Consider the following 27,473-nt stretch of genomic DNA (forward strand, 5'->3'; position numbering starts at 1 on the left):
TTTCTACCAATGGCAAATCCCTTACTTAGTCCTGTTTGCACTCCGTGTTCTCAGCGATGAGAATATAATTTTCGCACCCTTACTCTTGGAAATGCAATCTGAACAGTCATGTGCTAATTGAAGACTATTTCCTCTGTGTACTGTCTGTATGGATTCACAAGTTTGTTGCCGCATGCGATATAGAGAGAAGACTTTCTCTATGTGGTTCAGGAACTCCCCTATGTCAGTTTTCTAGATAATGGCACTGGCACACAAATAAGCTGTCTGAAATAGGGAAAGGAAAATTAAATATTGACATTGTATAATTTAATGTTTTAAGGGGCATGAGAGTCAGACATGTGCTGTCGAGACACATTGTTCACGAGGCTTTGAACTAATGATTTAAATCATACATTACATCATGAGCTGTTTAGTTAAAGTGCACACAACAGATGTACACTATGTCTTGAGAACGAAAGCTGCTTTTATGTTGCTCAGTACCTGTGTTAGTGTTGCCTGCTCCCAACAGATGAATAAAAAACATTTGTTGTCTCAGTCACTAGCCTTATTAAATCCAGGATTTGCCATCAGCTGCATGACAGTTGCAGCTTGGGAAGCAGCTGCATGAGCACAGCGCATAACCCAACATAAAAACAGCAAGACTCCGCATTGTGATCAGTGAAAGGTATCCATTCAAAGTGTATTCATGATTGATTGCATTGGTGTCAGCTAGTTTACACTGGTGAATAGCTGCTAGCTTGACCGCCATGTTTCGGTGTTGATATTCAAGTTGCGTACTCATCCTTGTTTATAAATCCCTCCAAGACCTCGCCTCTCCCTATCTCTGTAACCTCCTCCAAAGTCTCCTACAACTCCTCAAAGTCTCGGCGCTCCTTCAATTCTGGTCTCTTTCTCAGCCCCAATGGCCTTTGCTTCACCATTGGCGTCTGGGTCTTCAACTGCCTTGGCCTATACTCTGGAATTCCCTCCCTAAACATCTCCTCCTCCCCTCTTTTAAGATACTACTTAAAACTTAGCTCTTTGACTGAGATTTGGGTTGCCTGTCCTAATATCCCCTTATGTGGCTTGGTGCCAAATTTTTGTCTGATAGCATTTGGGTGAAGTGCTTTGGAATGTTTTACTATGTTAAAGGTGCTATATAAATGCAAGTTTCTGTTGCTATGTGAACTGAAAAGATATTGAATGAGATCTGGAAAATCTAACACCTGCTATAAACTGTGGATATGATTCAGGGCTGAATTCCCTCAGCACCCTGCAAATCTAAGCACCATATATTTGTTGTGTCTCCAAGTTAGAAAATGTTTTCTTTGAAATTTCAGGATATCAGCAATTAAGACATGTCCAGAGTTGGGAATGCATCTGATATATGAATGGGTCCCCTCCTAAAGGCCTAACCTCTGTCTACAAGCTCCCACATTCTCAGCGAACTCTGGTTAACTGGTGTGTGGCCTATTCCCATCAGCCTAACTCTGTTTTTCTTCCTTCTCCTAATCTCTCACAGAGGTCAATCATTGGTCAACATAGATTCCAAATGCGCCTCCTTGCCCTGTCCTCTGTGCTTGACCTAAGCTCCCGGCAGGGAATATCTGTCCTCAGTGCTAAACTGTAAAAAACGCTCAATGCAGAGAACTGGACTGTGACATCAGAAAGCAAATTTCTTAAAGAGAAATAAATGGCTAGAAAATTGGTTGCCTCTGTTTTTGGAAGCAGGGCATCACAATTTGCAACCTGCCTGCAACTGGGTAGTCTCCTGACACTGTCCAGGAGCATGGAGGAGCTTGGCTTCAAGTTGGTAGAGGGCATGGCACAGAGCTTTCCCTCTCTGAAGCCTCTGCTCCATCTTGCTGTTGTCCTGCTCTATCACTGCAGATCTCATACCTTTTGCAGCCTTTGTGTGAAACATAGAAAACATAGAAAATAGGAGCAGGAGTAGGCCATTTGGCCCTTCGAGCCTGCTCCACCATTCATTATGATCATGGCTGATCATCCAACTCAGTAGCCTGTTCTGGCTTTCGCCCCATACCCTTTGATCCCTTTAGACCCCAAGAGCTATATCTAACTCCTTCTTGAAAACATACAATGTTTTGGCCTCAACTGTGGTAACGAATTCCACAGCTCACCACTCTCTGGGTGAAGAGATTTCTCCTCATCTCAGTCCTGAAAGGTTTACCCCGTATCCTTAGACTATGACCCCTGGTTCTGGACTCCCTCACCATCGGGAACATCCTTCCTGCATCTACCCTGTCAAGTCCTGTTAGAATTTTATAGGTTTCTATGAGATCCCCCTCCTCACTCTTCTGAACTCCAGCGAATATAATCCTAACCGACTCAATCTCTGCTCATACGTCAGTCCCGCCATCCCAGGAATCAGTCTGGTAAACCTTCGCTGCACTCCCTCTATAGCAAGAACATCCTTCCTCAGATAAGGAGACCAAAACTGCACACAATATTCCAGGTGTGGCCTCACCAATTCCCTGTATAATTGCCGCAAGATATCCCTGCTCCTGTACTCGAATCCTCTCGCTATGAAGGCCAACATACCATTTGCACTTTTTTACCGCCTGTTGCACCTGCATGCTTACCTTCAGTGACTGGTGTACGAGAACACCCAGGTCTCGCTGCATATTCCCCTCTCTCAGTTTATAGCTATTCAGATAATAATCTGCCTTCCTGTTTTTGCTATCAAAGTGGATAACCCCACATTATACTGCATCTGCCATGCATTTGCCCACTCACTCAACTTGTCCAAATCACCCTGAAGCCTCTCTGCATCCTCCTCACAACTCACCCTCCAACCCAGTTTTGTGTCATCTGGAAATTTGGAGATATTACATTTAGTTCCCTCATCTAAATCATTAATGTATATTTTAATAGCTGGGGTCCTAGCACTGATCCCTGTGGTACCCCACTAGTCACTGCCTGCCATTTGGAAAAAGACCCATTTATTCCTACTCTTTGTTTCTTGTCCGCCAACCAATTTTCTATCCATCGCATTACACTACCCCCAATCCCGTGCGCTTTAATTTTACATGCTAATCTCTTATGGGGGACTTTTGTCGAAAGCCTTCTGAAAGTCCAAATAAACCACATCCACTGGCTCCCCCTCATCAACTCTACTAGTTACATCCTGGAAGAATTCTAGTAGATTTGTCAAGCATGATTTCCCTTTCATAAATCCATGCTGACTCTGTCCGATTCTACCACTGCTCTCTAAGTGCTCTGCTATAAAATCTTTGATAATGGACTCTAGAATTTTCCCCACTACCGCGTCAGGCTGACTGGTCTATAATTCCCCGTTTTCTCTCTACCTCCCTTTTTAAATAGTGGGGTTACATTAGCTACCCTCCAATCTGTAGGAACTGTTCCAGAGCCTATGGAATCTTTTTTAAAAATTCATTCATGGGATGTGGGCATCGCTGGCCAGGCCAGCATTTTTTGCCCATCCTTAATTGCCCTTGAGAAGGTGGTGGTGAGCTGCCTTCTTGAACCGCTGCTGTCCATTTGGGGTAGGTACACCCACAGTGCTGTTAGGAAGGGAGTTCCAGGATTATGACCCAGTGACAGTGAAGGAACGGCGATATAGTTCCAAGTCAGGATGGTGTGTGACTTGGAGGGGGACTCGCAGGTGGCGGTGTTTCCATGCATTTAGTTTAGTTTAGTTTAGAGATATAGCACTGAAACAGGCCCTTCGGCCCACCGAGTCTGTGCCGACCATCAACCACCCATTTATACTAATCCTACATTAATCCCATATTCCTACCACATCCCCACCTGTCCCTATATATTTCCCTACCACCTACCTATACTAGGGGCAATTTATAATGGCCAATTAACCTATCAACCTGCAAGTCTTTGGCATGTGGGAGGAAACCGGAGCACCCGGAGGAAACCCACGCAGACACAGGGAGAACTTGCAAACTCCGCACAGGCAGTACCCAGAATCGAACCCGGGTCCCTGGAGCTGTGAGGCTGCGGTGCTAACCACCACGCCACTGTCCTTGTCCTTCCAGTTGGTAGAGTTCCTGGGTTTGGAAGGTGTTGTCCAAGGATCCTTGGTGCATTGCTGCAGTGCATCTTATAGATGGTACGCACTGCTGTCACTGTGCGTCGGTGGTGGAGGGAGTGAATGTTTGTAGATAGGGTGCCAAACAAGCGGGCTGCTTTGTCCTGGATGGTGTTGAGCTTCTTGAGTGTTGGAGCTGCACCCATCCAGGCAAGTGGAGATTATCTCATCACACTCCTGACTTATGCCTTGTAGATGGTGGACAGGCTTTGGGGAGTCAGGAGGTGAATTACTCGCCTCAGGATTCCTAGCCTCTGACCTGCTCTTGTAGCCACGGTATTTATATGGTACTCCAGTTCAGTTTCTGGTCAATGGTAGCCCCTAGGATGTTGATATTGGGGGATTCAGCGATGGTAATGCCCCAATGTCAAGGGGAGATGGTTAGATTCTCCCTTGTTGGAGATGGTCATTGCCTGGCACTTGTGTGGTGCGAATATTACTTGCCACTTATCAGCCCAAGCCTGGATATTGTCCAGGTCTTGCTGCATTTCTACACGAACTGCTTCAGTATCTAAGGAGTCACGAATGGTGCTGAACATTGCGCAATCATCAGCTAACATCCCCATTTCTGACCTTATGGTTGAAGGAAGGTCATTGATGAAGCAGCTGAAGATTGTTGGGCCTAGGTCATCTTGGAAGATGACCACCAATGCATCCACTATTTCTCCGGCCACTTCCTTAAGTACTCTGGGATGCAGACTATCAAGCCCTGGGGATTTATCGGCCTTCAATCCCATCAATTTCCCCAACACCATTTCTCTACTAATACTGATTTCCTTCAGTTCTTCCCTCTCACTAAGCCGTGTGTTCCCCAACATTTCTGAACAAGTCACGTACTGCCCTGCCATCCTTGTGAGGATGCAGCAACACACTGACAAATCCAGGAGCTCACCACAACACCTCCAAAAACACCCCAGAGTACCTCCAGACACGTTGCAATAGAAAACATTTTTAGAAATTATTTTACTTGCAAGTTAGGTGATTGGCTGTTTAACTAACACTATCGCAGCTCCCATTTTGCAGCAGAATGCTTGTTGCTTACAGCGTGACCTGTGGGGTCCAAATGTGGTATCCTGGCATCAAACCAGTCAGCTGGCTTTGCAATATTAGGATAGCATCAATTCAAGGGCTTCTGGCGCACACGGGATGCCTGGGTGTGTGTCTTTCTTCTCACAAAACAGCGCGCAGGAAGTCGCTGGCAGTGCAGGATACTGCACAAATTGGCAATACACGAGGGAATTTCACAGCTGAAGAATTTTCAGCAATTTCCCTAAGAAAAGTCACAATCTGTTACGTTTGACAAACTGAAATTGTTTTTCTTATGTTCTACCCTGCTCTTCATGATGGGCATGGTGACAATTACATTATACAGCTGAAATTGCACAGTGTTTGCCAAGAAGTGTTCTGCCTGGATTAGGATTCAATTGCCTGCAAACAAATAGCCAATTTTATTTTCTTTGCAGTAAACCATTTTCATTTTTCAGTAATTCAACTTGAACTGAATCATACTTTCTTTCAACACCAACGTCCTCCAGAAGTACTTACTGCCTCTGTATAAATAAATGTCCTTGGTGCCTCAGTGGTAAATGGACTGTTATGAAGATCCATGTAAGCACCAGATAATAGGATCTTCTATTTCGTCTAGACAAAGTGCAGACCTTTGGTTTTCTAAGTATAGAAGTGGGTGTGGTTCATGGTAAATATTAACAATGATGCAGCTCAGCTTTTGGAACAACACATGGCTTTCTGTTCTATCTCAGATAGTAGGTGGTGAAGGATAGAACTGGAGCCTAGTCGTCATACACTTGTAAGCTCTTATTTACAGAGACACATATTAGGAACACACCTTCAAACCCAACAACCACAGGTTTCAGTCTGCTCCTATTTATAGGAGCACAAGTGTATCCTCAATTAATGCCCACCACCTGGATACAGTTAACACCTTCTACCTCTTTTCCGCTAGAGAAACGCCTGGGTTTCACTTTGTAAACTTAGCATCTCCTCCCCTAAGGGATGGGAGAAGACTTGATTCCAACTTCCCAGAGTCCAGAGCTTCAGGATTATCCCACCTGTATGAAACTGAGCTAACAGTCTCCAGGTTCAGTCCCCAACCTGTGACAGTAAGCTGATTTTGACCAGGAACACAGTATGGGTGTTTACAATTGGGACAGACCTAGGGTAGGGAACAATTAGCTAGGTTTCTGACTTTTATCCAGTGCTCCACTTCTGGAACAGGTGTGAGTGTGGACATTAAGGAGGTAATTTAAACTTTTGCCAATAATGTAAGGCTGTCAAGTGATATAGAGCAAAGGTGAGTAAATGGAATTGAGGTACACATCAACTGTGACCTAATGGAAGGGCAGAACAGGTTTCTATATGAATAAAGGAAATGATTACATTGTGTTGCGATATACGCTGGTTGTCATATGTCCCATAGCTTTCCCCAGTGGGTAGACAGTGGTAATATCACTAAACTAGTATTTAGCATCCCAGGCTAATGCCCTGGGGATAAGGGTTCAAATCCCACCACAGCTGCCGGTGGAATTTAAATTTAATTAATTAATAAATTCAATTAATAAAAAGAATCTGGATTTGAAAGCTCGTCTCAGTAATGGTGCCATGAAACTATCATTGATTGTTGTAAAACCCAATTTGGTTCTCCAATGTCCTTTAGGGAAGGAAATCTGCTGTCCTTACTCGGTCTGGCCCACGTGTGACTCCAGACAAACAACAATGTGGTTGACTCTTAACTGCCCTCTGAAATGGCCGAGCAAGCCACTCAGTTTTCAAGGGCAATGAGGGATGAGCAACAAATTCTGGCCTTGTCAGCGATGCCCACACCCATGAAAGAACTAAAAAAAAAGAAGTAATAATTATTTCTTAAGCTTGCAGTAATGACTAGCCTTTAGTGTGAATGACATCGTTCAGTAATATTAGCATTAAAAAGTTCGGTAAAATTCAGTGATTTCAAGTCAGTGATCTCACTTTGTGGACCTCACTTGATCCTAAATAGTTCCAGCTGGACTTTCGTAGTTTAGTACAGACTTAACCCGTGCGTTAGTATACTGCTTGCTAATTACTCCCAGGTATCTGCTATTACAACATCAGGCTCTATATTCAGTTGGAGACGACACTAATATTTTTAGATGCACACCAGAGTTACTGGTCCAGAAGTGCCAGATTTGTGTCGGTTGGTTTGAATTGTTCCCAGTCTGCACCCTCCTTTCCTATAATCTCTGGATTACTGTTCTTCCCCAAACTAAACATTCGAGGCTATTGTATGCTTAGAAGAAGATCAAGTGGACATTGCTATAAAAAATTAATGAAATACAGGGTTTCAGATTAAGGGGTATAGAATATAAAAGTTGAGATGTAATGGTGAATCAGTAGAAAACTTGAGTAGGACCACAGTTGTAACACATGGAGTTTTTGGGTTCCACACAATAGGAAGGAAGATGAGGTAATGGGGGTGAGGGCGTACAGCCCAGATTCATTAGAATGTTGCCTGGTAGGAGAAAATGCAAATACAATGAAGACTTGAAAAATTCGAGCTATTTTTGCTGGAAAAGAGGAGATTACAGAGAGTTTTGCAGAGTATAAATACCAAATTGTTGTTGATTTGATAAAGGTGTTTAAAATCATGAAAGGATGCGGAAGACTAGATAGAAACTGTTTGCAGAGGTTGAGGGGTCCAGCACCAGGAGACATGGATATTGTTATGACCAAGGCGGGAGGAGTGCACTATTTATTCTAGTCCCACTTCTCCACAGGTCGCAACATATATTTAAATTTTCCCACTTACCGATACAGTCAATCATATTCTATTTTTCCCAGAGTAAAACACACCAACCAGGTTTCTTTAATAAACTGGTATTTTTGTTGTTTATTATATAACAAGTTTTAACCAGTAATGAGGTAGAACATAAACACACAGATTGAAATATTAAAGCTCCTTTTTTACCTTAGCCCCTCACACACAAGCACACACACATACATACATCGGTTAGCTGGAAAAATAAAAGGGATTTTTTGTTTATAGCGCTATAGGCTGAATAGTTGAAGAAGAAAGAAAGTATGGAAAGATGTCCTTGGTTTTGGTTTGGTGTCCCAAATGTGTATTGATGGCTGTCACTGGAATCTTAGAACAGTTCTTTCCAGGCGATGTTGAAGATCAATTTAGGTAGGCTTTCCAAGAAATGCAGCTACAGAGGCTTCAGATAAGTCTTACAGCAGAAATGTGGCAACAAGGTTTCAATTCCCACACATTTGATATGCAGGGTTTCTTCAAATACAGTTGGAACTAGGAAATTGACACACTGGAAATGCAGGATTTCTTTTCAAGAGTGAGAGATGAGCTGGGTTTTCTTCGGGCAGGCAGAAACCAACTGTCTGCTGTAACAGTTCAAACTGAAACTAAAAATATTCCAGAAGTCAAGTCTCCTGACCTCTATAAATCTTGACCTGTCACTTCTTTGTAAACATCTCCTCAAGTTAAAAACAACCCCTGCTGGGTGATTATCCACAAACTGGTGCCTTCCAGTAAGACTTGTTTACAAGCCAAGTCCAGAGACCTACTGGTGGCTTCTTTTGGAAAAAAAAAACACACACCATTCAGCATCTCCAAGATTCCAGATGAATCCATGTCCATAATTCAACTATAAGTCCTTAAAACATATTTTTTTAAAAAAGGAGCACTCTTTAAGTTTAAAAGTTAAGAGATTTTGGACAGAGAGCAGGAGAAATTGTTTTATACGTAGGGCTATGAGGTTGTGGAATGTACTTGATACATAGGAAATGAGTGATCGAGGGGGAAACCATGCTAACATTTAAGAATAGTTTAGATAGGTGGTTGAAGGAGAATAAAGAGATATGCAAACATGGTATTAGGACTGTTGTTCATGGACTGTTTGGGTAGAATGCCTTGTTTCCATGTTGTAATTTTTATATAGGGATGAGGGACTTCAGTTATGTGAAGAATGTGGGGAAACTGGAATCTTTCTCCACAGAGCAGAGACAGTTAAGGTGAGATTTAATTGAGGTGTTTAAAATTGTGAAGGGTATTGATAAAGTAAGGAGAAACTGTTTCCACTAACTGGAGGGTCAGTAGCCAGAGGATACAGATTTAAGATAATTGGTAAAAAAAAAGACGAGGTGAGGAGAATTTTTTTTTACGCTGTGAGTTGTAATGATCTGGAATGCACTGCCTGAAAGGGTTGTGAAAGAAGATTCAATGGTAACTTTCAAAAGGAAATCATATTTATGCTTGGAAAGGAAAAATTAGCAGGGCTATGGGGAGAGAACAAGGAGTGGGACTAATTGGAGAGGTCTTTCAAAGAGCTGGCACAGGCATGATGAGCTGAATGGCCTCCTTCTGTGCTGCATAAATTTATTTAATTCCGTAAGCTGCAATGTCCTTACTGTTTCCAAATCATTTTGCCTTAATATATCTCTCCATTTCATCAAAGGCTGTATCTAACAGTACATCTGACTGCTCTACTAGTCTTCTCTCCATTTCAATTTGCCTACAAAACTGTAACCAGACTTCAAAGTAGATCAGCTACAACAAAAGAGCTTGGTGGTGATTGAGCAATGGGTTTAGGAACTATATTGACTCCAGTATTTCATGATCTCTCCAAACTCTTGCATGGCAGCCCTGTTTCCTCTTCCCTCATTGTAACCGAGGGGCATCAAATATAAATGCAAGTTGTTGGTTGAAGCATGGTGTTGTAAAATACTCTCCTGCGAATGACGCGGTTGTGTACTGTGTTACGACCGACCGCTCCAGTCAAAGCCTCCAATTAAAATATACGATTCTGATTGTGGTGGGAGAAACGCACAGCTTGCTGTGCTGCAATGATAGATTAGATTAGATTAGAGATACAGCACTGAAACAGGCCCTTCGGCCCACCGAGTCTGTGCCGAACATCAACCACCCATTTATACTAATCCTACACTAATCCCATATTCCTACCAAACATCCCCACCTGTCCCTATATTTCCCTACCACCTACCTATACTAGTGACAATTTATAATGGCCAATTTACCTATCAACCTGCAAGTCTTTTGGCTTGTGGGAGGAAACCGGAGCACCCGGAGAAAACCCACGCAGACACAGGGAGAACTTGCAAACTCCACACAGGCAGTACCCGGAATCGAACCCGGTTCCCTGGAGCTGTGAGGCTGCGGTGCTAACCACTGCGCCGCCCTCTGTTAAACATCTCATTTGGATGATCTAATTCCCCAAATAAGGTTTCAGATACTTGACTATCTATTTGTGGTGACCCTTTTACCTCTGACAATGGATCCTGTTTAGCCGTTGCTCGGGTAACTACACACACAGGAAATATTCCCGGAACTTGTTCCCGCAATTGCTCCATTTCCTTGATTTCACATGGTTCCTCTGTAACCATAGGAGAAACTGATATTTTTGATCCAGCCAAATCATTTCCTAGGAGTAGATCAATTCCCTTTACTGGTAAACTGTGGACAACACCTACAGTTACTACCCCAGTTATTAAGTCACTCTCTAGACATACTTTATACAAAGGTACGGGTATACACACTCCGCCAATTCCATGAACTAAAACTTTAACATTCAAGGCACTCTCTGGTGGAAACCTCATATCTTTCCCCAGCAAGATTGTTTGGGTTGCTCCTGTATCCCTGAGTATAATGATAGGTTTTCCTGCCTCACTGACAGGATACAGAGTTACTCTCCCCTTTAACAAAAAATCATTATAACTCTCAGGTATTTTATTCTTAACCTCTACACTCTTAGTTTTAGTATCTGGTTTCACATTCACAGCTGTCGTTAAAGCTATAGCCTGGTCTGCTCTCCTCTCAGTCTTTTCCTCTGCACTAACTTTGTGTACCCCAACAAGTCCATTGGGTTTACCTCGCAATTTCTAGCACTCTGAACGAAGATGACCTGTTTTGTTGCTATGATAACACTTTGGCTTGCGAACCTCACTTCTACCCTCAGCACCTTCCTTTCTGACCTGAGGAGGTGATCCTGGGACATCCCCAGCTGTTCCTTCTTGATCCCGGATACATGTCTTCCTTTCACTCTCCCACTTTCTATCCTTCTCGGGTTTATGGGGGTGATGGACAAAATAGGTTGGCTTATTCACAAGCTCAAAATCATCAGCAATCTCTGCTGCTTGCCTAGCTTTCAAAACTATCTATATGAGTTCTCACTACTGAAGGAATGGAGTTTTTAAACTCTTCTAAGAGAATCAATTCTCGAAGGTTCTCATGTGGTTTCTATCTTTAATGCCCGTATCCAACAGTCAAAATTCATTTGCTTCACCCTCTCAAATTCTAAATATGTCTGCCCAGTCACTCTCCGTAAGTTCCTAAACTTCTGGCGGTAAGCTTCAGGGACTAACTCATAAACAGCGAGAATAGCCTTTTTTGCCTTCTCATAGTCTGCAGAAGCCTCTTCAGAAAGCATGGCATAAGCTTCATGAGCTCTGTCTACCAGCCTGCCTGGCATGAGCAATGTCCAGCTTTCTTTCAGCCATTTCATCTGTTTGGCTATTTTTTCAAAAGATATGAAAAATGCCTCTACGTCCCTTTCCTCGAACTTAGGAAGAGCCTGTATAAATTTAAACAACTTCTCGCTGGATCCTGATCTAAATTCAGATTCTTCCTGACCCGAATTTTCCCTAGATTTAAGACTACCCCTTTGTCTTAGTTCCATCTCTTTTAACTTAAATTCCCTCTCGTCTCTTTCACTCTCTCTCTGAAGTTCAAGTTTTCTTATTGCTATTGCTTTTTCCTTGTCTTTTTCCTTTTTTTCCAATTCAAGTTTTCTTAATTCTTTCTCTGCCTCAAGTTTTTTTGTTTCTAACTGAATCCTAGCCAATACCACTGCATCACTCTCAGACCTACGACTTTCTTGTTCCTCTTATTGCCCTTCATCTGTGTTATCATCATCATCAGCTGCTACCAATTCCAGATGTTCGGCTACTATGTCTATTATCTCTGCCTTTTCGGCACCTGATTTCAATTCCAAACCCAATTTTGCTGCCAATTCTTTTAATGTGTTCTTAGTTAAAGTTATCAAGTCACTCAGGGAAACATATTTATTTCCCAAAAACTCTGCTACAACCGCTAATGCCATAACAATGGTATAGACTATACCTTATTATACAGAAGACCTGGTTCTTTTAATTTCTTTGTAATTGGTGTCAGATTTAGATCCCAACAATCAAGTTTCCAACTGATAAGATCCCAGACTCGAGAGCAATTAATCTGATGCCAAACGCAAGACCCCAATTTAAATATGTTATCCCAGAGACGGGTAATTACTATGATTCCAAATGCAAGCCGTCCAAATTTGTCTGATTCTGATCCCAGACGCGAGCCACTGAATTAAATATGATTCAATCCTGGACAAGCCCCCAATTAAATATGATTCAAATCCGGAAACCCAATTAATACGTGATTCAAATCTTGAGCGAGCCCCCCAATTAATATGTTATTCAAATCCCCCCAATTAAAATATACGATTCTGATTGTGGTGGGAGAAACACACTGTTAATTCAATCCCATCCCTCCACAGATCGCCTAACATATTATTTAAAACTTTCCAAATTAAAATAAAATCCAGCCAAATTGTACCATCTATTAACCCCTGAATGAGGCTAACCAAACCGGGTGTCTTTAAATCTTTAGTTAGAAGAACTAAATTCTTAAACACTATGAAGATATAAACAACATTTTAAATAGAAAAATTAGAGTCCTTGCAAAATTACAGTTCAATGTTGCTTGAAATTCTCAGAATGTTGCTTGAAGTCCTCACAGTCATCCGATGTGGAAAAAAGGTTCTTCCACAGTAGAACAGTTTGTAGTCTAACTCCAGCAGTAGGTGATGCTTTTTTCTGTGATGGCTTTCAACAATTAACAACTTGCAAACACTTTCTGTAGAATTAATCTGACTTCAGAGTTTTTGAGGGATAAAAGATTGTCACAGTCTAACTTCCCTTCCTTCAGTTTAAATTACCAGAGATCTCTGTTTTGGCTTGACTTTTTTTTTAGAATTTTGAAAGATAATTAAACAGATTAAAATCCTATTCCTTCAGTTTAAATGGTTGAGAGCTCTTTTTTCAGGTGCTAAACACCACAGCTGTCTGTGTCCTCTGTGTCTGTGTTCTGTTAGAACAAACTGTCTTCAACTAAAAAGCCAGTTCAAAATTGAATAGTAACAAATGTATCACTTGATACTCACTCCCAGTGGCTGTATCTATGGTAACGAGAATGCACCCTTTGAACCGCAGTCTCCAAATGGCTGTTTCTAAGGCAATGAAAGTGCACCTTCCTATAACTCCTGAGGCTTGCTGGTTCTTAAGGCAGTACTTTCGTTTGCAAGCCTTAAAGGAAAACTGCATATTCCCCCCAAAAAAACCAGAGGACCATATCTTAATTAAAATACTCTCCTGCGAATGACATGGTTGTGTTCTGCTACTATCATTCCTGCTTGATGAGGACACGTATTGAACAAAAATGATGGGGTGTGACCAATGCATATGTTAATTATTTCTAACTGCTTTCTTCCAGTTACGGGGAGATCGATAGTATCCGGGTACTACATGAACGCTTCTGTGCATTTGTCAACTTTAAGTGCCACATGGCAGCTACTAAAGCATTGGAGGCGTTGCAGGTGAGTTCAGAAAGATGTCGTTGTTTCAGTATCCACCTTGTTTGCAAATCATAGTCCCCTTATTTCTCAGTGGGAATGGTGTACAGGCCACCTAACATTAACCACACTGTAGGACGGAGTATAAAGGAAGAAATAATGGCAGCTTGTCAGAAAGGTACACCAATAATTATGGGGGAGTTTAACCTACATATAGACTGGAAAAATCAGATGGGCAGAGGTAGCCTGGATGAGGGGTACATAGGTTGTTTTTCGGATAATTTCTTGGAACAATATGTTCTGGAGCCAGCCAGATAGCAGGCTATACTAGGCCTGGTATTGTGCAGTGATTTAGGATTAATTAATGACCTCATAGTTAAGGCGCCCAAGGGAGCAACGATCATAATATGATTGAACTTTACATTCAGTTTGAGGGAGGGAAGAGTGGGTCCAAGACTAGAATTTTAAACTTAATAAGGACAATTATGAGGGCATGAAAGCAGAGTGAACTAAAGTGAACTGGCACATCAAGTTAAGGGATAGGTCAACAGAGATGGAGTGGCAGACATTTAAGGGGATATTTCAGAATACACAGGATAGATACATTTCAACGAGAAAGAAAAATTCGAAGGGTGGGACCGCCATCGATGGTTAACTAAAACTGTTAAAAATAGTATCAAACTTAAAGAAAAAGCCTATAATTGCACAAAGATGGGAGGCAGGTTAGAAGATTGGACAGAATATAAAAAACAGCAAAGAATGACTAAAAGATTGATAAGGACGGTAAAATTAGAGTATGGGAGAAAGCTAGCTAGAAATATAAAGACAGCTAGTAAGAGTTTCTTTAGATATTTATAGAAGAAAAGAGTTAACAAAGTGAATGTTGGTCCTATAGAAAGTGAGTCTGGGAAATTAATAATGGATAATAAGGAGATGGCAGATGAATTGAACAGATATTTTGCATCGGTCTTCACTAATGAGGATACAAGTAACATCCCAGTATTAGCTGTAAGTCAGGAATGGAAGGGAGGGAGGAACTCAAGAAAATTACAATCACCAGGGAATTGGTACTGAACAAATCGTTGGAGCTGCGGGCTGACAAGTCCCCGGTCCTAATAAACTTCATCCTAGGGTGTTAAAAGAAGTGGCTAGTGAGATAGTTGATTTAAATAAAAGCAAAGTACTGCAGATGCTGGAAATCTGAAATAAAAGCAAGAAATGCTGGAAATACTCAGCAGGTCTGGCAGCATCTGTGGAGAGAGAAGCAGAGTTAACGTTTCAGGTCAGTGACCCTTTAACAGAACTCAGACAGTTGCTGTGTTAGTTTTAATTTTCCAAAATTCCCGAGATTCGGGGAAAGTTCCGTTAGATTGGAAAATAACAAATGTAACTCCTTTATTCAAAAAGGGAGGGGGACAGAAAGCAGGAAACTACAGGCCAGTTAGCTTAACATCTGTCTTAGAGAAAATGTTAGAAGCTATTATCAAAGACATTCTAGCAGGGCATTTAGAAAAATTCAAGGTAATCAGACAGAGTCAACGTAGTTTTGTGAAAGGGAAATCATGTTTAACCAATTTATTGGAGTTCTTTGAAGGAATTACATGTGCTGTGGATAAAGGGGAATGGGTGGATGTTTTGTACTTAGATTTCCAGAAGGCATTTGATAAAGTGCCACATCAAAGATTATTGCCGAAAATAAAATCTTATGGTGTAGGGGGTAACATATTTGCAATGGATAGAAGATTGGCTAGCTAACAGGAAACAGAGAGTAGGCATACATGGGTAATTTTCTGGTTGGCAAGATGTAATGATTGGTGTGCCACAGGGATCTGTGCTGGGGCCTCAACTTTTTACTATCTATATAAATGATTTAGATGAAGGGAATGAAGGTATGGTTACTAAATTTGCTGATGACACAAAGATAGGTAGGAAAGTCACTTGTGAAGAAGACATAAGGGGGTTACAAAGGGATATAGATAGGTTAAGTGAGTGGACAAAAACCTGGCAAATGGAGTATAATGTGGGAAAATGTGAAATTGTCAATTTTGGCAGGAAGAATAAAAAAGAAGCATATTATCTAAATGGTGAGAGATTGCAGAGCTCTGAGATGCAGAGCAAGGAGGTTATGTTGAACTTGTGTAAGACATTAGTTCAGCCTCAGCTGGAATATTGCATCGTTCTGGGTGCCGCACTTTAGGAAAGATGTGAAGGAATTGGAGAGAGTGCAGAAAAGATTCACGAGAATGGTTCCAGGGATGAGGAACTTCAGTTATGAAGATAGATTGGAGAAGTTGGGACTGTTTCTGTTGGAGAAGAGAAGGCTGAGAGGTGATTTGATAGAAGTATTCAAAATCGTGAGGGGTCTGGGCAGAATAGATGGGGAGAAACTGTTCCTACTCAAAGGATCGAGAAGGAGAGGGCACAGATTTAACGTAATTGGCAAAAGATGCAATGAGGAAAAACCTTTTCACGCAGAGAGTGGTTAGGATCTGGAATGAACCTGTCAGGGAGTGTGGTGGAGGCAGGTTCAATCAAGGCATTCAAAAGGGAATTAGGTAGTTAGCTGAAAAGGAAGAAATTACAGGGTTTTGGGGAGAATGGCACGAAGTGAATTGCTCATTCGGAGATCCGGTGCGAACACGATGGGCCGAATGGCCTCCTTCAGTGCTGTAACAATTCTGTGATTCTGTGAATAGGATCCCACAGCAGGAACACTGACTGGCTTTTCCCCTCCTGTCGAGGTGGCTATGGCCAATTATCACATAGAATTGAAAAGCAGAAAAGCTTTGTTGGACTTGTATAGAATCTTGGTTAGATCACACTTTTGTATACTGTGCACCGTTCTGGCCTCCATGTTGTGGAAAGGATATAGAAGGTGCAAAGAGTGATTTACAAGAAAGATACCAGAACTGAGAGATTACAGCTATCAGGAAAGACTGAACAGACTTGACCTTTTTTCTCTAGAAAAGAGAAGACGGAGTGGTGACCTAATAGAAGTTTTTAAAATGATTGAAGGGGTATGATGGGATAAATGTAGAGATAATGTTTTCAGTTGTAGGGGGAGCCCAAAACTAGGGATCAATATAAGATCGTCACTAATAAATCCAGTAAGGAATTCAGGAGAAACTTACTTACCCAGAGAGTGGTGAGAATGTGGAACTCGCTACCACAGGGAGTAGTTGAGGTGAAGAGCATAAATACATTTAAGGGGAAGCTAGATATGAGGGACAAAAGAATCGAAGTACCTGCTGATAGGGTGAGATGAAGTGGGGCTAGAGGGGGCTCGTGTGGAGCATAAACACTGGCATAGACTAGTTGGGCTGAATGCAATGTCCCCTCTAAATTTTTCTGTTGTGTGCAGCCTGTTTATTCGACTGTATGGTCCTGTAAATTGTTTTGCACAGCTGCGCATGAGCGGCATCTTAAAGGGGACAACTTGTGGAGGGGTGGTGCAGCATTTTCTGTGGACTGCGGGTGCACATAACTTACAGGGAACTTTGACTGTTTCTGAGCTTGGCTATCTGAAGGGTTGGACCTGGAATCTTCCTGACCTTCATACCTTATGACCACATCAGGTAGTGTCGAGTGTCATTTTGTTGCATCTGGCCAGTATTTCTCTCTTTAATTCACAGGGTAAAGAAATAGAAAATACAAAGCTGCTAATTAGATACCCTGACAGACATCTGAATAAAAGAAGCTCCCCAGTGCAGAAACCCCCTGTCCCGGTGCCGGTGTCGGTACAGCCGAAAATCGTGGCAGCAGCATGCGGGTAAGTTCACGCGGTGCGGCGCGGGTATGCAGGCATCGATAGTCACGTGATCTTTAACAGTGTGGGTTTACCCCATTGACCCTCCCTATCTCTGTCACCACCTCCAGCCCTACACAACCCTCCGAGAACTGCCCTTCTCCAGTTCTGGCTTCTTGAGCTTCCTTGATTTTAATCACTCCGCCATTTGCAGCTATGCCTTCAGCTGCCAGATCCTAAAGTCTGGAATTACCTCCCTAAATCTCTGTACCTCTCCCTTCTTTAAGACGTTCCTTAAAACCTACCTCTTTGGCCAAGCATTTGGTCACCCGTCCTAATATCTCCTTACCTGGCTCAGTGCCAACTTTTGTTTGATAATCGTCTTGGCATGTTTTACTACATTAAAGGTGCTATATAAATGAAAGTAGTTTTTGTTGCCAGTGTCCTTACCTTGAAGTTCTAAAAGGGAGCTGTTTCCCCAAATTCAATTAGGAAGAGAAATGCTCTGGGCATCTTCCAGAATCTTCTGGAAGAAACACAAGTCACTTGGGTAGAGGAAATGCAGGCTACCTTATCTTGGGCTGTGACCAGGGGCTATGCTTGGAGATGCCCGAGCGTGCCTTGGGTTGATTTGTTACTTCATACACTGGGGTTGAAGCATTTAGTCGTTCTGTGCCTTTTGAGCAGACAAGCAGAAACAGGCACTTGCTACAGAAGGCAATTGGAAGCATGATCATGTCAAGAATTTGCATGCTGATCTATGAATGATGCAACATGGAAAGATGCCTTTCGGCCCATCGTGCCTGCTTTTTGAAAGAGCGATCCAATTAAGATTATCATTGTCCCATTAGATTGTGATTTATTTGGACTCCCCTGATGGCTCTGCTGCTGAAGGCAGTGAATATCCAAGTTGTACAGAAGGCCCCAGGTTCATCCTGGGTTTGCCTCGGGTTTGCTGATCTCTGGGATAAGGGTAATGAGTTTCATCTCAATGCTATTGGGTTGGAGGGAGGACACCCAGTCAGGGTCGGCACTCCTGCCCAGTTACTTCTGCTGGAACTGTGAACAATGGTCAAGGACGGGGATCAAATCTGTCTGTGATGACCTCCCTTCCGCTGAACGCCCTCGTCCAACCTCAAATCTTGACTAGTCCAATGACATTAATGGTCTCAGATCGCACCTGAAGAGTACCCACTTGGACAAGGTACAGAGGGTGCTTGGTGCATGTGGAATTGTACCTCAGCAAGATGTCAACATCTGGAGAAGTGCGTGTGAGGTATTTAATTTAATAAAAAGCTTTAACGTCCTTTTAATTGAGTTTTGATGATTGGCTTAGGCTTTGGAGTTGGATGAAGTGAGGTGAGAGACTCTTTTCTGATTTTAAAATGATTTTCACTGTTTTAAATTCTTAGGTCGAAGCGTAGAGGCCCAGTTGACGGTGATGAATGCTACTTTTGGCGCACGACTGGCTGCCATTTTGGTGGCAAATGCCACTACAAGCACATTCCTGAGCACAGAGGAGTCGACAAAAAACCCTGGCAGCACTGAAGGAGCCCTGCTGTACCTGGAGACCAAAAAAAAGCAAAGTATTAAGAATGCACTAACTCCAGCTCAACTTCCCAAATCTCAGGGCCGATTTGACGGTCGTCAGTGTACACATTAGATCCATCCATGTCGCTTTATGAAAGTGGTTATAATTGGGTATTTGCACTCCAAATCTAACCTGTTGGATTAAGTACAAGTACTGCAGGGTTGATGAGGAAAGACTTCTAATACACTTAATTCCAGCTTTTAGGCCTTATTTATCGCCAACACTGTTAAAGCTATCTAATATGTTGCATACATTTGTGTGTTATTTCAAAACTCCATTTTGTTTGGAATATTCCAACTGGAAAACACATGAGTTGGGGGAGCAACTATGAATCTTTTTTTTCCCCCCTTCCTCCCCCGTCCCTTTTTGCTCTTTTGGCTTTGTCCATTTTCAGATATGTTCAGTGATTTTGTTGAAATATTTCCCAAGGTGTCTTGACCCATTACCTCAAGTCTTCCTTGGCTTCCGAGTTGGAATCTGAAGCACATAGGAGGAGGCCATTTACCCTGAACCTGCTCTGCCATTCAAAGATCATGGCTGATCCGTGACCTCACTCCACATACCTGCCTTTACCCCATATCCCTTCATATCTTTGATTAACAAAAATCGGTCAATCTCAGATTTTAAATTAACAATTGATGTAGCGTCAATTGCCTTTTGAAAGTTTCAAACTTCTACCGCGCTTTGTGTGTAGAAGTGTTTCCTAATTTCACTCTTGTAAGGTCTGGCTCTAATTTTTAGGCTTTGCCCCCTTAGTCCTAGATTCCTCAACCAGAGGAAATAGTTTCTCTCTATCTACCTTATCTGGTCCCCTTAATATCTTGAAAATTTCAATCAAATGACTCCTTAACCTTCCAAATTCCAGGGAATACAACCCTGGTTTGTACAATCTCTCCTTGTAACCATTGGCGTCCAGATATCATTCTGGTAATTCTACACTGCACTCCCTTCAAGGCCAATATATCCTTTCTAAGGTGTGGTACGGAACACAGTACAATGTGTGGTCTAGCCACAGCTTTGCCTCCCTGTAGTATGACTCATACCCCTCTGTGTTTCTAGTGCTCTAGATAAAGAAGATTTGGGGCAATAAGTTGAAATGTGTTGGAAAGATTTTTCCACACAAATACTGATACAAAAATACAGCGGAGGGAATTACAATGGTACATGAGCAGGGTTCAGCCTTTTTTTATTGGTGTGAGTCTCCAAGATAGTTGGACACCATTTTCATGTCTTTATTTTCTCCTTGATGTACGTTATCCCTGCCTTGTCTGGACTTTGCCCCTTTGTTCTAAAGGGCAAGGCGAGACCCACTGCTCCCAGACCTTATGCCATATCTCCAAAAATAAAGGCAAAATCCTGCAGATGCTGGAGATTCTGAGATAAAATTCTGGAGACACTAAGTAGGGCCAGGCCACATCTTTAGAGAAAGGGGAAGGTTGGGTTAACATTTCATCAGATCCCGTGCATCCTCTGGGCAGCTGCTGGAAGGCATGAGGTACTGTTCTGGTATGACCATACCTGTACAACTTTCTCTTCTCTGCAAGGAGGTACCACAGCCTCTGCTTGATGTGAATTGGATTGTGATACTGAGAAACAGAGGGGTGGGCTCTTTCTCCTTTCAGCCCCCAGTACTAAGTGGGGAAGTGGTCAGCATTCCAGTATGGGAGGTGGTGGTGTAGTGGTAATGTCGCTGGACTAGTAGTCCAGATGCCTAGGCTGATGCTCTGGGGACATGGGTTCAAATCCCAACACAGCAGACGGTGAAATTTGAACTATATTCATAAATCTGGAATTAAAAACTAGTCTAATGACCGTGAAACCATTGTCGATTGTTATAAAAAAACATCTGGTTTACTAATGTCCTTACCTGGACTGGCCTACATGTGACTCCAGACCCACAGCAATGTAGTTGACTCTTAAATGCCTTCAGTGGGTAATTAGGGATGGATAATAAATGCAGCGCAGGTTTAGTCCAATTTATTTTTTGTGGTTTGGCAGTGCAGTAAGTGGGATGACGTCTTTGTGCAGTGCATTATAATGGTTGCCCTTTTTTGGGACTATCCCAGATCAGACGTACTCCCCAGATGACCACTGTCACTTAAGGTTGAGAAAGACACTCTCAGACACTTGAATGGGTCTGAGGAATTGATCCAACTCTCCCCAAAGAAAGGAAACCTGCTGAGAATATTACCATCCTCTAGATATCCTTGTTGACAAGTATGAGCCACATTATAACAACCCGGCTATTATAAGGGTCTGGGCATCTCTCCTCAATAATGTACCTCCCCACTGAAGAGTGTATGGAGATGGGTTCTCGAGTTTGTGATGCAGAAGACTATATGAGACAATAAAAATTCTAAATTATATAAAAATTTATCTAAGAACTGAACATACAATACACATTTGATGGGAAGCCAATCGCAATGTTGATAGTTTTAGGTGAAGAAAAAGGTATAATCTTATTCCTAGTAGAGAATCCAAGCTTTAAGTCTAAATATTGTTATAGTAAAATATTTAAGATATCCATCAACATTTAAAGCAGCACTTACCTTAAATCCCTGAGTAGAAAGCTACAGAGTTTAGCAAGATACCTGTATCCCAGTTAAACGGGGAACTATCGTCGCCACACCACAGTAGAAACTACCTTTACTGTGAGAAACGCTGGAGTGAATCCAATGAATCTAAACATCCACTGTGGGGTTCCAATATTTCTACTGTTTCTAAGCTGCATAACTAGTTTTTTTTTTACATATGGGGGTGTTACCTCTCTTGCAAGTAGGTTCATCCCCTTCTGTTTCTCGAATAAGGCTGTATAACTGTTAATTTCTGGTTAATATCCACCACCTTTGATTTCTAAGAAAGGCGAGGCCAGCAGTAAGCTGGGAGCCTCTCATGGTAGTCAGTTTCCTTAGGCACCTAACTGTGTTTCAATATTATAATTCAGTTTCTTGGGTTTGGTCAGTTTTGTCGAAATTTCAGTTGACTGTGGTTTAGGGCTGTCCGCATAAGACCGTCTTATCAACTATTACACTGTGGTAGCTTACGTGCTCATCTGCAAACTGTGCTATCAATGTTTTACCACAAGATGAGGTTCGTGACTTTTAGGAGTGACTCTCTTATCAGATGCTGCCTCTGTGCTCTAAGATGAGGCAAGCCCTTCACCACAGAGGAATTCCTATGAACGTCTTCTAACCTTTTATGAAGATGATCCCTGCTTTTAATTTTTTAATCCCTAATTCATAGGAAAATAAATCATTTAACTGTATAACCCCTTATTATAGCCGGATTCCTTCACACAGGAACAGCTATTAATTTACTACAGGTTAGTCCATTTGCAGCCAAAGGAAAGGATTCATTTTGGTTTGGACATGATGTAAATATTGATTAGTCTGTATTGTTCACCCGACATTGGGACCATTCCCCTGTGAACGTTCAATACATCAATTTCCGAACATTATATTAAAGTTCATTTTTTAAATTCTTTCCTGGGATGTTGGCCTCACTGGCAAGGCCAGTATTTATTGTCCATCCTTAATTGCCTTTGAAAAGGTGAGAAAGCAAAATGGTGGGATGCTGCAGGAGAGAGTTCTACCAGGAATGAAGTACTGAATATTGAATAAGCTATTTATTCCAAACTCCTTTTAGTAAACGTGCAATATTTTTTCTTTTTTTTTTGTATATGTTCCCCTACCTATCATTCCATTTTTGACAGGCCCGTTGCTTCAGGTTGTCGGAGCTTTGGGTTTCACTAACCCTTGTGTTAGTTCAGCTCCGTAATCGTTCAACACAAGGTATGAATTTGAAGTTGGGATTTGTTACATTTTCTGCTCCTCTTCTTCCCCATCCCTGCCAAGATAAATCTGATTTGAATATATAGTCTGATTAAATTACTGACACAACCTACTCAGAAAGAAAGACTTGCATTTATATAGCGCCTTTCACGACTACTGGATGTCCTAAAGTGCTTTTCAGCCACTTTGCAACATTTTTGAAGTGTGTTGTAATGTAGGAAATAATTGGCAGGCAAGGCTTAGTTAGAGATACAGCCCCTCTGAGAGTCTTAGCTCAGGACCTCAATGAAGGAGAGTCAACTATGTTGTAACATTGGCAGAATGTTCAACGAAAGAATTTTAGATAATGATAATGGATATAATTGATGTTGAAATGAAGTTCAACTTTTGAGGTATCCCTTTACCCTCTTGAAAGAAAGAAAAGAAAGCCTCCCTAAGCACTCAAGAAACTTTTTAAACCCAAGAAATAGTCCATTTCAGGTTTTATTAGCTGCTGCTTTCTATAGACTATCCCATGATGGAGTGTGGACTATGAAAGAATGAAGGGTGTCAAATGTACAGATTTAATTAGTTCAAAGGGACTGACATATTACACCGCACTGTAAAAGGACAGGAGAATCACATCTATGGTTCTAATGTTATAAGGGTTTGGGTGAAGAAAGTACTTGGATGCCATGTGGAGGCTAGGCAGGAATTTGTTTTCTCTTTCCTTTTCTAGTGGTTGGATGAAAGAACCTTATGTGAGTCGCACACAGGAAGCCAAGTGTCTATTTCCAGGCATTCATGGTAGAGGGGTGAAGGCAGCAACCTGGCTTAAGGCCATCAACCCAACTCTCTCGTCCTTGGAATAGTGATGAGGACCAAGTAGAGGTTTTTTTTTGAGTTTCCAAATGTTTTGCCGTCATCAGAAGTTGCTGTGCTTGTTCAGACACCAATAAGATTGATCATAATTTGCCCAGTCCAAAACTGCGTATTTAGGAAAATACAGTGTGTATCTGCATAGAGTGGTCAAATATGTCAACTTGCAAAGTCCTGTTTGTGCATGTGTCACAATGAAACAGATCAGTTTTCACACTTTTAAGTGCTGGAAATTTAAAGCCTTCAGTTATCAAAATTCCTGTTCCAAAATTGGAGAGTCCCAATATAGGACAGGCCAGCCATCCAAATGACCGGAGCATTGTGAAAATGATTTTCTTTTTTAACGTCCAATTCTCTCTCTCAACTTTCTGTAACAAACTGAAGACGGGAACAGATTTAGAAATTTTAATTGTTTTGATGAATCTGAACGCATTAGAACCTAATGGTAATCCCTGTTGTCGGGTAAGAGACACCTCTAAAGTGAATGATTCTCTTTTGCAACAACTAGCTTGTCATTTCATACCTGGTGAGTAAGCATTCACAACAGTGCCAATTTCAGGAATTCAAAAGAACTTTTCAAAGTGCTCGAAGATGAAGATATAGCCTATCATTTTTATCCTGAGATCCAAACTGGTCTTGTAACAGTGATGGAATATGTTGAAGTTCTAAGCTGATGGTCGAGAAAGTTGGAATGCCAAATATTTATTAATGTTACTGATTAATCTTTTTAATATATATATTATATATATGGATTATAATATATATATATATATATATACTCTTAACTATGCACAGCTGCCAAGCAGTAAAGATTTGCAATATGTATATAGGCCTCAGAACTATGGTTCATCTTTGAACAGGTTTTTTTCGACCTGTGTGAAAATGCCATGAACATTAACTGCAGTGTTACTTTATATTGTCTGGCAATTCTTGAACATAGACTACTAGATTCAACTATTGGGGAGATTTGGACTTCTGTCCTCCTGCTATCACGCACTGTTTTATGAACTGTACTCTCTTGAATGACCCATTTTCACGATATGATAATAAAGCATACATTTTTATGTTGATGCATTTTGGTTACTGCATGTACTTAGCAGGCAGAAGATGATGAATTGAGTCTGTCGAACTCTGGAGTACAATTTCTTTTATTTTTGGCTCCTTTGTAAATTTATGTGCTTGTTAAGGTGAGGGATGTCAGTGTAGGACAATGCTAAACTTTCTGATTCAGACACCCTGGGGTCTATTTTGACTCTGCCCACTTGATGGAAATCAGGTGGAGGAGGAGTGTGGAGGAGCAAGGGTTAAAATGGAGCTTGTGGTGGGGGGGTCCTGGTGGCAGGGGTACTTACTGCTTTCCTGCCCCGATCTGATCGACTGCAATTTTAAATCTCAGGTGCCAAAGATACACGGCCCCTAGCTGGTGTGGCCCTATTTAAATGTGCAAATCTTTTTATTCTTTCCTGGGATATGGGTGTCACTGGCAAGGCCAGCTTTTGTTGCCCATCCCTCATTGCCCTTGACAACTGAGTGGCTTGCTAGGCCATTTCAGAGGGCAGTTAAGAGTCAACCACATTGCTGTGGGTCTGAAGTCACATGTAGACCAGACTGGGTAAGGACGGCAGATTTCCTTCCCTAAAGGACGTTAGTGAACCAGATGGGTTTTTACAGCAATCGATGATAGTTTCATGGCACCATTACTGAGACTAGCTTTCAATTGCAGATTTTTTTGATCAATTAATTGAATTGAAATTCCGCTCGCTGCTATAGTGGGATTTGAACCTGTGTCCCCAAGGCATTAGTCTGGGTCTCTGGATTACTGTTTCAGTAACATTACCACTACGCCACTTTGTCCCCATCATTAGCCATCATGGCACTGAATAGAGGTAGGATTGCAATCTTTTGCAAGGAGTGATCTCCTCTCACACTTAATGGTTCAATTTTGTGAGCATTTCAGTCTTTCCTGGCCCAGTTGTGTTTGGATCATTGGGGCTTACTATTGGTGTTCTATTTTATACATGCTATTTAGTAAATGTTCCCTGTTAGCCCTTTACTAGATCTTAATTGGGACTGTAATTTAGTTGTTCACAGGTGATTGAGTCTATTATCCCAATCCCTTTCAGTGCATTGGTTTACATTTCTATTAGGGAAGACTTTAGGACTGAAGGCCACTTCCCAATTTAATTTGGGTCAAGAAAGCCTATTGTGATTTTGTCCATTGTCTCACAAGTCAAAACAAATGTCATTTCCACTTAGGAATGTATGACCCTGTGAACAGTTACAAACACTGGATTACTTAGGAATTCTATTACACTTCATCACATCCTATAGTACAAAACTCCAAGGCAAGCAAGCAGCTAAGTGACTGATAGCCATATGTATGGTTGAATGCACTGTCTACTCTGACCATTTTGTGTGAAGCCCTAACTGAATCAAGGGTCATCCTGGACTGCTTTCTGTCCATCTCATAATCAGGTTCCAATTGATTTAGAGGGTGTGGGGAGAGAGTGGGTGGGGGTGCGGGGGAGGTGGGGTAGTGGGACTAATTGCAGAGAAGGTCCAGTATGATTTGGACAGGTTGAGTGAGTGGGCAAATACATGGCAGATGCAGTATAATGTGGATAAATGTGACGTTATCCACTTTGGTGGCAAAAACAGAAAGGCAGATTATTATCTGAATGGCAATAGATTGGACCACCTCCTGGCGCGTATCCATTGTCTCTCGAGATAAGGAGGCCCAAAGAAAAGAAAAGAAATAGATTGGGAAAGGAGGAGGTGTAGCGAGACCTGGGTGTCCTTGTGCACCAGTCACTGAAAGTAAGCATGCAGGTGCAGCAGGTAATTAAGAAGGCAAATGGTACGTTGGCCTTCATAGCGAGAGGATTCGAGTACAAGAGCAAGGATGTCTTGCTGCAATTATACAAGGCCTTGGTGAGGCCACATCTGGAGTATTGTGTGCAGTTTTGGTCTCCTTAACTGAGGAAGGATGTTCTTGCTATGGAGGGAGTGCAGCGAAGGTTCACCAGACTGGGATGGCAGGACTGACGTATGATGAGAGATTGAGTCGATTAGGCTTGTATTCACTAAAATTTAGAAGAATGAGAGGGGATCTCATAGAAACCTACAAAATTCTAACAGGACTGGACAGACCAGATGTAGGAAGGATGTTCCCGATGGCGGGGGAGTCCAGGACCAGGGGTCACAATCTAAGGATAAGGGGTAAGCCGTTTAGGACTGAGATGAGGAGAGATTTCTTCACCCAGAGAGTGGTGAACCTGTGGAATTCTCTCCCACAGAAAGCAGTTGAGGCCAAATCATTAAATATATTCAAGAAGGAGTTTGATATAAATTTAGGGCTAATGGGATCAAGGGATATGGGGATGAAAACAGGAACAGGTTACTGAGTTTGGATGATCAGCCATGATCGTATTGAATGGCAGAGCAGGCTCTAAGGGCCGAATGGCCCAATCCTGTTCCTTTTTTTATGTTTCTAATTGGATAGCTTTTTCAAAGAGCCGGCACAGGAGCAATGGGCCAAATGGCGGCCTTCCATGTTGTAAGATTCAATGATTCTATTCAAGGCTGCCAGGTGAAGCAGTCCCCACAAGTACTAAACATCTGGTTTAAGATTAATTCAGCTCTTGGCTGGCAACTGCTGCTGTGGTTCCAGCCTCCTAATTCTTTGCTCCTTTGGTATGTGAAGGATGTTGAGTGAAGAACCTATATGATAGGATTGTCTTTATTCTTTGAATGAGATGCACCGTCCAGAGTCCCAACCAGGCAT

At 41.9% G+C, this 27,473-nt stretch overlaps 1 protein-coding gene across 3 annotated transcripts in view; it reads left to right on the plus strand.

Annotated features, from left to right (window-relative positions):
- Nucleotides 1–24,731, plus strand: part of LOC137380772 (uncharacterized) — an 89,517-nt gene extending 64,786 nt beyond the window's left edge. For 2 of the 3 annotated variants that reach the window (XM_068053105.1, XM_068053107.1), the window contains 3 exons: nt 13,626–13,728; nt 17,337–17,473; nt 18,862–24,731. In XM_068053105.1, coding sequence (XP_067909206.1) covers nt 13,626–13,728; nt 17,337–17,473; nt 18,862–18,997 — 376 coding nt within the window. In that variant the 3' untranslated portion in view covers nt 18,998–24,731. The remainder of the gene's footprint in view (nt 1–13,625; nt 13,729–17,336; nt 17,474–18,861) is intronic. The other variant, XM_068053106.1, reaches the window with a different exon arrangement.
- The last annotated feature ends 2,742 nt before the right edge of the window (nt 24,732–27,473 follow it).

The sequence above is a fragment of the Heterodontus francisci genome, chromosome 20 (assembly GCF_036365525.1).
Source record: "Heterodontus francisci isolate sHetFra1 chromosome 20, sHetFra1.hap1, whole genome shotgun sequence".
Taxonomy (NCBI): Eukaryota; Metazoa; Chordata; class Chondrichthyes; order Heterodontiformes; family Heterodontidae; genus Heterodontus; species Heterodontus francisci.